This window comes from Hydra vulgaris, chromosome 10 (assembly GCF_038396675.1).
Source record: "Hydra vulgaris chromosome 10, alternate assembly HydraT2T_AEP".
NCBI classification, from domain to species: Eukaryota; Metazoa; Cnidaria; class Hydrozoa; order Anthoathecata; family Hydridae; genus Hydra; species Hydra vulgaris.
In genome coordinates this window covers 49,091,906-49,104,869 of record NC_088929.1, presented here as the reverse complement: position 1 = coordinate 49,104,869, position 12,964 = coordinate 49,091,906, and the positions used below count along the sequence as shown (strand labels likewise).

The 12,964-nt window shown below is 32.6% G+C and overlaps 1 protein-coding gene across 4 annotated transcripts in view; it reads left to right on the top strand.

Moving 5' to 3' along the window:
* The window catches only part of LOC100213539 (DENN domain-containing protein 3), a 60,951-nt gene extending 49,776 nt beyond the window's left edge, over positions 1-11,175 (top strand). For all 4 annotated transcript variants that reach the window (XM_065808210.1, XM_065808211.1, XM_065808212.1 and 1 more), the window contains exons 8-9: positions 9,744-9,904; positions 10,109-11,175. In XM_065808210.1, the coding sequence (XP_065664282.1) occupies positions 9,744-9,904; positions 10,109-10,797 (850 nt within the window). In that variant the 3' untranslated portion in view covers positions 10,798-11,175. The remainder of the gene's footprint in view (positions 1-9,743; positions 9,905-10,108) is intronic.
* Positions 11,176-12,964: the final 1,789 nt, after the last annotated feature.

Below are 12,964 nucleotides of genomic sequence, written 5' to 3'. Positions count from 1 at the left end.
CAACAGTATTTCATATAAGGACAAATAAGAGATTTGCAGAGGTAGAGAATTGAATTAGGAGTAAAAAAATGGCAGATGCTAATTTAGCAATCAATTGTATATATGGTTAGGGTTGCCATTTATTAATATAGGAATGTTGACAGTATTGCGATAGTTGTTTGAAGTAAATAAATGAGTTTTGTTTAAGCAAAATTTTCAAGCCACTGCAAACCCCAATCTATTACAGAAGTGAGATTAGATTCATGATCAGCTGCCTGTTCTAAGCAATTGAAAAAGATAACACTTTTTGTTAAGACAGGAGTATAAAGTTGAGTCATCAGCGTAAAGAGCTACTTTAGATGTAAGGTTGTTGGGAACTTCATTAATGATAAGAAACTAAACAGGACCAATGAAAGAAAGTTGAGGTACCCCAGAAGTAACCCGCAAAGTATAGAAACGCCTAATATAAAAAAGCTTGCAAACTTTCATGACCTAATTAAAAACTTTTTTGTGGACTTACTAGACAAATAACTGCATGTGTCTCCTGGAAAGGCTGATAGCAACTTACAGGTGACCACAAACTATATAAAAGGTATACACAAAAAATAAATATATATATAAATTACTATAGGCATGACTGATATTAAACAGCACTGATGACAGGAAGCACACTCATTCCAAAGTGCCTTTGCACTATGTAGTAATTTTATACAAATTGGTGGCCAAAAATAGTTTTAAAAAAAGTAATAACTTTTATTTAATTTTTTTTATTTTTATGTCATTTAAATTAATTTATTAACTTATTTAGTTCAAACACCTGGACAGGGCTGTGTTTTGAACCAATTTTAAGAGTTTTTTATAAACGTACAAATTTAAAATTTTTTTTTTTTTTCAGTTAAATTTAATGAAGGAAAAATTTTTAAGATTTGTTGGGCTCTAATGACTGTTCGTTAGGGACAACTCCGAACAACTAGCTGCGCCACTGATTATAATATTTATTATTAATTATATTGTTTTGTTGGAGCAGGTAACTTGTAAACATTACCCTCACAGACCTAATTAGTAAACTGTGTCGGCCATAAATACCTAAGAGGACACAAGTACTTCTACAAAAGAGTACAAACTTGTTTTAATTTTTAAAAAGAGAATATTTAAAAAACTTTCTTCAAAGTGATAATTTTTCATAATTTTTACTTTTAATATTGCTATATTTATTTCACATGTCAATGTTTTCATCTTCCAAATAATCTTTATTAGTAGCTTCTAAATCATTCATTATTTCATCTTCTAAGTTAATAATTTCTGTTGGTTCTGATAATTCTAAGTCTGAGGATTCTAGTTCTATCAGTTTTATTGATTCCTTATTGTCCACTTCTAAAGTTAAAACACTCTAGATTTAAAGGAGATAGAACTAATAAGAGGATCAGATAATCTCATTGCACAGTTAAAGACGTCTTTAAAATTTGCTTGTCTTGAACATTTATGAGCATGTAGTTCACGATGTTGTCTGTAATATTTGTTTCGGCATTCAGATGCTTCCTCGGCTAAAACTCCCAAGGGAACTGGCGAGTTAATCATTATTTCTGCTCCATGTGCAAAAACTTTTTGTGAACTGTTGACGGTATTTTATACCAATCATACAGATCTAAATATCGACGGTATACTGTTTTACAGTATAGCTCAAATAACTCTAGATTCAATGCTGACAACTTATTGCAATTAAGATATTTTTGAACATTTTAATAATTGTTTTATCAATCCCTAATATTTCACTTAGTTCTTTTGGGTAAGACACTTTTCTGCAAACATTTCCGATGGTAGATGTTCCTGCTCCACTAACTGCAGAAAAATCAAATCGGCGATGCTTCCTTTTGAAGATTAATTGCCGGACAAATTTCTTTTTGTTATAATATACTGTCTTGAGTTCTTTGGTAACTCTCCATTTTTTGAATTTGAGTCGGTATGAAATATGTAAAAGACACTCTAGAAATCTTATCTAAGCATGTAACAGGGGATATCCCATAGATAAGTGTACCTTTTTTTGCTGTAAATCCATTTAGAAAGTTCTTTAAACAAGTCATTGCAGTTGGTGTAGCTCCGCAAATACAACAGCACTGCGTTGATGATGTGTTTGTTATAGTTGCTAAAACCTTTTCCATCAATCATGTTCAAAATAAAATTGAAATCAATTATAGCAAACTTTCCATTAACCAATTCAGTACTCACTGAATGCAAATCCAAAATTTCCTTTTCTATTTGACGTTTTTTTCCTAAAACGACTTCAGAGTTTCTTTGATGAAATGAAGTTCAATTGGCCAACAAAATCTTACACTAAGAGGCATTAAGTTGGTCCATAAAAAGTCATTTTTTGAATTTGACACACTAAGCCTCAAAGGTGTTGTTACAACTGCAAACATGCTTGAATCTTGACTGTCAACAGAATCGGAAAATGCTTGGTTATACAATACCTGCCCAGTAGATCCATCGATACCCCAACTGTTTAAAAGCAACATATTTTCACTTAGTTACTGATATCCAAATAATCCATTATTTCTTTTTGCCTCATTTTTACAATTCTTTTAGCGGTATGATTCATAAGTGCTTGTAAATCTACTTTAACTCTTAAATCACTGACTTCCAAGTGATTATCCTGTGGACCACACAACTTAAGTGCTTTTTCAACTGTTGAATAAGATGGATATCTTATTTTAGATGCTTTTTGGATTCGTTTATAAGCCAGATACACTAAGATCTACGTCAATTATTATTGCACCCGCTTCTTCAGCTGTCATTTTATTGTTGTCATTTGTCAACTGAACAAACATATGATGTGAATCTTTAAGATTTTTGATGACATGTGTTAACACATTGAATAAAGAAAAATCTTTTTGATTATATACTTTTCTACGGGCTATAAGCTGTGATTTTTCAATTGAATCAAAATTTGAATTTGTATGCTCTCCTGCGATTATCCAACGTTTACTTCTCTTACTCATATCATCAAAATCTTTTTTTGTCGGCCTTTTATATTTTGTGCCAATTCCAATGATGAAAAGTCTATTTCAAACATTTGATTTAACCATTTTTCGTGTTTCTTTTTAAAAAAAATTGTGTTTCTTGATGAATCTCTCCAAAATCTTTGTTAATTCGATTCAACTCCATTTAACTTTAGTACCAAGTTTTCTTTTTTACCATCACTCATACAAATTCTAGAGGTTACGAAAAGTAAAGAATTGATTATATTTTCTTCTTTTGTTGAATATTTGAAACAGCTAATAATATTTAGTTGTAAAATCCATTGCTTTGAATACAAAGTCTAATGTAGACTTTTGATCAATTAGCACTTGGGAAAACAAAAAATGAAAATTGGCTATGATCCAGGTAGTGCAAACTTCAAAGAGAAATTTCTCGCATAGTCGCAAAAAGTCGCAGCTAATTTTTTAATTTCTTAAAAATAGACTCAATTCCACGTTATTTAATAATAATTTGGTCGATACCTTTTGATACTTTAATTTTTGCGAGTTCACGGAAGTTGGAAGTTATGATTTAAACTTTTTTTTTTGAGCCTGTTACGACGTATATAATTTGATACTCTTTAATATATAAACAAATTAGCAGAAAAAGAAAATTATTCACGAAACACTGCAAGAAAAGCAAAAACATTTTTTTTTGAAAGTCTAAATTTGGCAACCATTTTTGACTTTGATGGTCACTATCTCTGGGATTACTATCAGTAAAAATATTTTGTATTTTCCTGAATCTGAGTATTTTAAAGCAGTAGCCTGGACATATAATACTACTTCATTTAAATGGCGTTCACCAATTGCTCTAGTTTGAAAGTCTCCCTTGTTTTTTTTTGCGTCAGGCTGAGGTGCTTTGCCAAAAATCTTGACAGGAAAAATGTGATTTTCTCTAACTCCCTTAGGTGCAGTATAAAAAATTTTCAAGTTTTTAATTTATGTTAAAAAGCAACTTTTTCAGATTTTGTAGATTTAAATAGAATGAGTAAGCTATTTCTGTAAAACAGCTGTAAAAAAATTTTTTTTTGTAAAAACTTAAATGTTTAACTCTTTATAATTAACAACTTAGTATAAAGATGCAGTAACAATAGTAACAAAGCAGCAGTAAAAACAAGCTTAGAATAACGTTTGCTCCAGACTAAGATTTAAACTATGCATACTTTAAGTACTTTACCAGGAATCTGGTAAAGTACTTAAAACTGCATATAATCTGGTACAACTGCATATTTGTCAGATCAGGTTATCCTGCTACTGGTAACATGTAACCCAGTACAATCTGCTTCATGTCCTGCTGCCTTGTAGGATACGCCTTTTTAGGCAAAGGCTAGGAGATGCCAACTCCGATTTAAAACACCCCCTGCCTTGGGGCTCTTGGTTGAGTAAAGGCTAGAGATGGTGTCTCGATAAAAATACTCATCTTGAGCAGATGTTAAATGCACCCAGCTACTGTCTTGTAGAAGGCCTCCTAGGCAAAGACTTAAGGGGTAAACAGATTCTATCTGTTGACCAGCCTCGCACCCCTTCTTCATCTATTAGGCTGGCGCAGATGTATTTTTAATACATTGTTTCCAGTTTAGGATGTTGAATGCTGGATCTTCTTGACTCAATGCATGGGTTTGCTTGTGTCACTGTTTTTATGACTAGGCAACTCATTCTATTATCTCCTTATGAGGGTACAGCTCTTAAACTCAGTTTTATGGTTCTGAGGCCGGCTGGTAGTCAGGTTTCCCGAACTCTGTGGTAGCTCTCAGAGAGGCTGATTCCATCAACAGCTGAAAAATATCAAAGTATTAACAGTGCCATGTTGCGCATGGATGGTGTCCCTGTTTGTACTTTTGGTGTGCATTGCGGAGGCCACATTTGGAGCCCTTTGTTACGGCTTAGGGTTTATTAGTAGTAATGAGGCAATTGCTTGGGCTATTAAACAGTGTTCTGAGTACTATCTATGCTTTGAGTCAAGTTCTTCAATCTAATTTAAAAATGAATAAAGTACCAAAAACTATAAAACACAAAAAACCATCATCATCACCAAGTTCTCTAAACCTATCATTCACTAATATTCGTGGTCTTCGAAGTAACTTTTCTTCTGTTGAGTCTTATCTCTTGCAAAGTTCACCAGACCTACTTGCTCTTTGTGAGACTAATTTGAGTTCGGCTGTCTCATCTTGTGATCTTAGTGTTGATGGTTATCTTCCTCTGATTCGTAAAGACTCCAATAGTCACATGCTTGGCCTGGGCATTTACATTCGTAAGAATTCACCTGTTTGTCGTGAAACTAGGTTTGAATCCACAGACTATTCTTTCATGTGCTTTCGTTTAGCACCACTTCACTCTATTGCCTTTCTCTTTGTTCTATATCGATCTCCTTCATCTCAAGACTGTACTCTTTTTGATGTTATTTCAGGCTGGCATGGAATCTTTTATTCCCTCTCGACGATTCCAGGTCAAGCCTCACTCTCCTCCATGGTTTTCCTTACACTGTGCTGCTGCGATTGCCAATCGAAACCGTTACTTCCATATTTATCAGCAAAACAATTCTCCAGAAAACAGACGTCTGTTTATTACTGCTAGAAACAACTGTAAAAAGGTTTTGTCTAACGCCAAAACCCGCTATTCTCAGGTCATGAAATCTCGTATCTCATCTCAAAAATTAGGCTCTCGTGACTTCTGGAGAATCTTTAATAATATCAATAATAAGGGCAAATCTATAATTCCACCTCTCTTGTATGGTTCAGACTTTGTCACCTCACCTAAAGACAAAGCCGAACTGTTTGCTAAAAACTTTTCATCAATATCATCTCTTGATTCCACTAATTGCGTTCTACCTGATATTGCCAACAAACAGGTTGATTCATTGCTTGACATTCATATCACTTCAGCATCTGTATCTAAAGTGATTTCCTGTCTAGACTCTTCTACAGCTTGTGGCCCAGACAACATACCTGTTATTGTCTTGCAGAAGTGTTCTCCAGAGCTGTCGTCTATACTCTCAAAACTATTCAACAAGTGCTTATCAGAGTCTTGTTTTCCAGCCTGCTGGAAAGCCGCATCTGTTATCCCTATCTTCAAAAATTCTGGGGAGCGATCTGATTCGTCTAACTACCGTCCCATAAGTCTTCTTCCTATCATAAGCAAGGTTTTTGAATCTTTAATTAACAAACACTTAATTTCTCATCTTGAATCTAATAACTTACTTTCTGACCATCAATATGGATTTCGATCTTCTCGTTCTACAGCTGATTTGCTAACAGTAATAACTGACAGGTTTTATCGTGCATTAGATGAAGGTGGAGAGGTTAAGGCCATCGCTCTTGACATTTCAAAAGCGTTTGATAAAGTTTGGCATGCTGGTCTTCTCCATAAGCTTTCTTCTTATGGTGTATCCGGCAACATCTTTAAGATTATTGAATCCTTCCTTTCCAATCGTAGCATAAAAGTTGTCCTCGATGGACAACACTCTTCTTCTTATTCTGTAACTTCAGGGGTTCCTCAAGGTTCTATCCTTGGCCCTATACTCTTTTTAATTTACATTAACGATCTTCCAGATATTCTCACATCTAAGGTGGCATTGTTTGCTGATGATACTACCATTTATTCTTGTCGTGATAAGAAACCAACACCCTCTGATTGCCTGGAGGGGGCATTTGAGCTTGAAAAGGATCTCACTTCTGCTACAGCATGGGGCTCACAGTGGCTGGTGAACTTTAATTCAGATAAAACTCAATTTTTTTCAGCCAATCGTTATCGCAATAATTTAGATCTTCCTATATTTATGAACGGTGATGTACTCGATGAGTCACCTACTCTTCATCTTCTAGGATTAACTCTTACTTCCAATCTTTCTTGGAAACCATATATCAAATCGGTTGCAAAATTAGCATCTGCTAAGGTTGCATCTCTTTATCGAGCTCGCCACTTTCTTACTCTGGATTCTATTCTCTACCTCTATAAATCTCAAATCCGGCCTTGTATGGAATATTGTTGCCATATCTGGGGCGGATCTTCTAATGATGCCCTTTCTCTTTTAGACAAGGTGCAAAAACGCATTGTAAACATAGTTGGACCTGCTCTTGCAGCCAACCTTCAACCATTATCACATCGTCGTAATGTTGCTTCTCTTTCTCTTTTCTACAAATACTATAATGGGCACTGCTCGAAAGAGCTAACGTCTCTTGTGCCATCTACTAAAATTCATTCTCGTGTTACTCGTCATTCAATTAAGTGTCATCCTTTTTCTGTGACTGTTCCTAAGTGCTCCAAAAACGCTTATTCGTCTAGTTTTTTTCCTCGAACATCAGCTCTTTGGAATTCGCTTCCTTCATCTTGCTTTCCTGATTCATATAATTTGCAATCTTTTAAATCGTCCGTCAATCGTTATCTTGCTCTACAATCTTCATCTTTTCTCTTACAGTAACTTCCAACTTTAATTAGTGGCTGCTTGCAGCCTTGTTGGAAGCAAAGATGTTTAAAAAAAAAAAAAAAAAATAGCGTGCACACTTAAATTTGGTTTTCAAAAATCTGAGACAACTTTTTTTTGTATTTTGGCCACCCCAAAACACATAGTGCTTTGCTTAGAAAGTGTATCCTACAAGTCAGCAGGACATGGAACAGATTGCACGGGGTTACATGTTACCAGTTAAATGTTACTTTTACTGGAATAAATTATTAATAATGGCCTACTATCTTTTTAATCATGTGTGATTGAAAAAATTCAATCATGTATAATGCTGGAGTTTCCACAAGTAATTGAGTATAGTGTAAAAATAATGTAATATTAATCTCTTCTTATCACACATGTTTTTATTTAAAGTTGAATTAATATTTAAAAGAAAGAGTAAAGTTATGAAGACTATGGATTTAAATCGTATTGCTGTTCTAGTTATGATCAAAAATACTAAAGTTACATTTTTTGGTGGTCTTGTTTTATAATTATTGGTTTTCTAAAACTTCAAAAGTCTTAATTGTTGAATTTATTTTTTCAAATCATTAAGCAAATATCAAATAAATTTCAAATTAAAAACAAAACAATCAGAAAAATCAAGATCAGTCAGTTATTTGAAGATTTAATCAGAAAAAAAAAGATTCATAAAAGTGTCAAAAGTTTATATTGATGATCAACTCAGAGATACAAACTATATCTGATACACACAGACTTTAAAACATCATAGCAAATAGGGCACTGCTTATAGCCAAATGCAAAACACCTTTCTTTAAATTGACATTGATTATTTCATTTTATTAAATTTTTTGAATATTAACAGATTTTATCTATTCGTCTGCTTTTTTTCATCTTTTTTCTCATGCGGTAGTGGTGTAGTGGTAGAGCGCTCGCTTCATAAGCAAGAGGTTCCGAGTTCAATTCCCACCACGTTCCTGGTAGTACCGCGCTCAACTTGTTTCTCCGCGCAGCGGCCTTGTTCGTCAAGGTTCGTGTTTTGGAGTTATAACCACAGAGAGAGGGTTATAACCACAAGTAGCCTCTTCATCTGTAGTGGCCTTCTCGGCTTTGGGGAGGTGAATTACAAAAAAAAAAATTCTTTTTCATGTACCCCTATCTAAGACCTTATGCTCCTCCATTGATTTATGTTGTTGAGTTACTCCTACGACCTGCTCTAGCACCATGAGGAAATGAAATAATTTAGACTTTTTATAAAGATCATTGTTTTGGGGTTTGACAATGCTGAATATTTGCTATACATCTTGTTGCTTGTGGATTTTTTGCATCCATTTAACATTGACACCTGACTGTAATACCAACTACTTTTGCTGGCTTGATTAAATATTCTTTTGTTGTCCATGAAGACTATCTCTATCTCTAACTATATCTCTAATATTATTTTCATTAAGCCAATATGATTAATTGTCATCAGATTAGAGAACAGTTTTGATTTACATTGGCAATAATGATGGTTTAAACCACTGTCTTAAACTTAAAAAATTGATATAAATAAATTATTATCTAGATATAAACTTGATCCAACATTTGTGATACAGCTGTTGAGTCTGGCAGACCAACAAAAAAACAAATTTGTGTTTCACAACAATAATGAAAGACACTCACATCAAATCTAAAAGAATAACCATGGCAAATAAGTACATCCCTAGCATATAACATAATAGAGTGAATAATAATGCAATCTTTATTCTCGCTGATCATTTAATAGCAACTGTTCCCCCTTTTTGCGTCAGGCTGAGGTGCTTTGCCAAAAATCTTGACAGGAAAAATGTGATTTTCTCTAACTCCCTTAAGTGCAGTATAAACAATTTTCAAGTTTTTAATAGCGTGCACACTTAAATGTTTTTAAGGTGACTGTGGATAGTTCTTTTTTTGTGATATCTTTTTTTTTTTTTTTTTTCTTTTAATATAATACTATTGCATTCTTCTCATCTTTTGTCAAAATTAAAAGATTGCTTTTTTTTCACATTATAGCACTATCTAAATGGCAATTTAGATGGTGCTAGCAATAAATGCAATTCTAGCATCAACGTTATTTGCACTATTCTGTCCAGGCTACAAATCGATTAAACTAAATGTTTAACCGATTTGTAGCATGGACAGTTTTTTTTTTTTTTTACTATAATCCGCAGCATATGCTAAATATTTTCATTCAACTCTATTTTGTCTCTATAAGAAGCAGCTTGATATTTTGTTTTTATGGCATGGTGCTGGACCACTGTGCAGCGGATGAAAGATAAGGATGGTTGTAGTTAAAAGTTTTTCATGTCTTTTATGATTTTTTTTAGATCAGCCAAAAGTCGTATAAGCTGTCTCAGATATGTTGCTATAAATCAAGTTTGGGCCGGATCTTTTGATTCAGTCATCTATGTTATTAATACAGTTACTACCAAACCTGAACAAAAACTTCAAAGTCATTGCAGATCAGTTTCAGATATTGCAGTTGACGGTATGTTTTACAGGTTATTAGATCAAATAGTTACGTTATTAATAACAATGTTATTAATAAAAATTAGTAATATGTAGTGTTTTTGGAATGTTTGGTCTTAATGACTAAATTGTGGGGAAAAAATTAGTTGCCATAGGTTAAAAATTTAGATATATGAGAAAGAATCCATACAAGAGGAAATTGTTTTAATTTTTTTTTTTTCAGACTCTCCGGATACTCATTCCCTTATATGGAGTTCAGGTTATGACGGACAAGTTTTTTGCTGGCATTCTGAAACACGAAAGTGTGTCACTTCTTTTACCTTGGAAGGCGTGCGAACACTTAATCAGATCATACCTACCAACGATGGTAGGTTGTGGTGCATTACACTAGACAAAATAATTGTAGTCGATGTATTATCTGATAAATGCCCAGTTTTGAAACATTTGTCTGTACCGAATAGGACAGAACCGGTGCATTTCTCTTGTTCCATGAAGTTTAATGAAAAAGAGATATGGGTTGGATGTAAGTCAGAGGTGCGATTAATGATTTGGAATACAAAAACTTTTACATGTGAGCAAATTGAATTAGATTCGCGTGTTCAAATCTGCTGTATGCTTTCTGCTGGAGGAAGTGTTTGGGTAGGCAATAAAGATGGAAAGGTTTTTGTTATGTGCCCAATAACTAAAAAAATCATTCTTGAGCTTAACGCGCACACTGACAATGTTAAAAGCATTTGCGAAACACGAGAAGGAAATGTAGTAACTGGTTCTTCTTCTAAAGATGGCCAACTTTGTGTATGGAACACATTACTTGGGTATGAGGTCGTTGACGGAAAACGGATATATCGAAAAAATACCGTGACTAATTTAAATTCGACTTTTGAATTAGTTGATCATTTTTTCGATGTATAAATGTATAATAGTTGCTAAAAACTTTAGTATTATTTTTATAAAACGTCTGTTGTTTTTTTATTAAATATTTCGACAACTTTTTTTGTATTAAACAACTTTTTTACATATTTTTTTACCTTTGAAATTTTTTTTTAGATTTTTAAACAGAATTAATATTTGAAATTCTTTAGAAATTAAAATAATGTAAATTACGAACGTAAAAATACTAGGTTTCATTCGCTTTGCGTACGTGTTTTGTTATTTTCGTATTTAATTTACATTGGTGAAGATTTAAAAAAGTTTAGAAAAAATTTTTGTTGTTCTTAAATCAATTTGACATAATCGTGAAACATAATGTATGATGTAAGTATGAAACATTGACATGATATAGGTATGAAATATAGTTTTTTTTATTACCATTAGATATTTAAATGCTTCAAAAAGTCGTATCGCGGATTAGCTTTTAACTAGGAAGTTCATGTCTCCTTTCTTACCAATGATGCATATATGACCAGAGCCGACTTTAACCCACGGACCTCCAGTTCTGAAGCCAGAATTCTAACCGCTATTATTAAATTATCTAAGGAAGAAAATCTTTTGGAGCAGAATGAGTACAAGTTCTGTCATTATGTTAGGTTTATGTTAGCTATTGTTATTTGCAATATGTTTATTGTTATATGTCAAACCTGTTCTTGAAACAACTTTTATTGTTATATGTCAAACCTGTTCTTGAAACAACTTTTATTGTTATATGTCAAACCTGTTCTTGAAACAACTTTTATTTTTATGAAATACTGTTGAATCTTTGAAATCATTCAATTAAATGGCAAATCTTAACAATTTCATGACGTAAGCGTTTACGATGTGAAATATAGACATTTCACATCGTAAACTTGTTGAACAATAAGTTCTGGTTAAACGAGTGAACATTATCATAAATATTTTTTTACTGTATAAAAGTGTACGAATAAAAATATATTTGTGATCTGTTTGGGCAGCAACTGCTATTACAGTGTTTCTTGTTTCTAATTATAGAACTATAAGCGTAGTTTAATTATTTCTTAAGGTTAAATCATTAATTTACTGATTAAAATTTCGATTTTATTTTACGTGTATATATAATTTTCACTGTTTTATTATCATTGTTTATTAGTTATTTAGCAATTAGTAGTTAAATTACACGTAACAGACCCCTCGGCCTATCAATAGCTAGCCAGGCAAGCAAGTGGGTGATCGCACGGAAGATGATGTGCTGTGGTAATTATAGTGGTAGCTGATCAACTTTAGTTTTAGTCAACATTGATAGCACTGACAACTTCATTTAGTAGTGCATTCTATGTGTAAGCAAAGCGGTTGTTAAAGAAATTGAAGCAAACGAGGTAATAGTTCTCCATTTAAGGATAAAAATGCTTGCGACGACCTTGATGAGATGTTAAGTGGAGCAATGGAGAATTTAATGCATCTCGTTTTGCTGTTGAAGCGCTTCATTTTGTGCAATAACTTGGTAGCTAGAAGATGCTAATTATTATATTATTTTTACAATTATTACAAAATGAATAGTTATAATGTAGTCGACATATTAATTTAATCTATAAAATTTGAACTCATCATAAAAATTTTAAAAAGTCATTTTAATTAGTTGGTATTTTTTTATTATTATTAACCGTAAATAAACGCTTTAAGATTTTGTCATGTTAAACGCTTATATAAAGCTTCCAGATTTAGTTTTAGTATTTAAGATTTAAAACAAGTCGGAAATATTAATATCATTTAAGATTTAAAACAAGTTGGAAATATTACATTAACTAAAGAAAAAACACTTTTATTTTATGCATTCAAAATTGTGTTGGAAACAACCTAGTTTTTTTGTGATGATTTGAACCTAGGAGCAATATAGAAAATTCTTGTCATGTTTAAGTTACATTGCACGCTAAAAAAAAAAAGTAAAAATTTCTACCTTAGGGTAGAATATGTGATATACCCATTGTAAGGTATAACTTTCTACCTATTAAGACAGAATATTATACCTTTAAGGTAGAAATTTGTATGACAAAATATTGTTTTTAATATTATTTTTTAGCCTAAGGTAGAAATTTCTCCTTTTTTTATGTGATTTTTATACAACAATATAAAAGTCAAAAGTATTTCTAAATTAATATAACAAGAATGCTTGGTCTTTGCATTCATT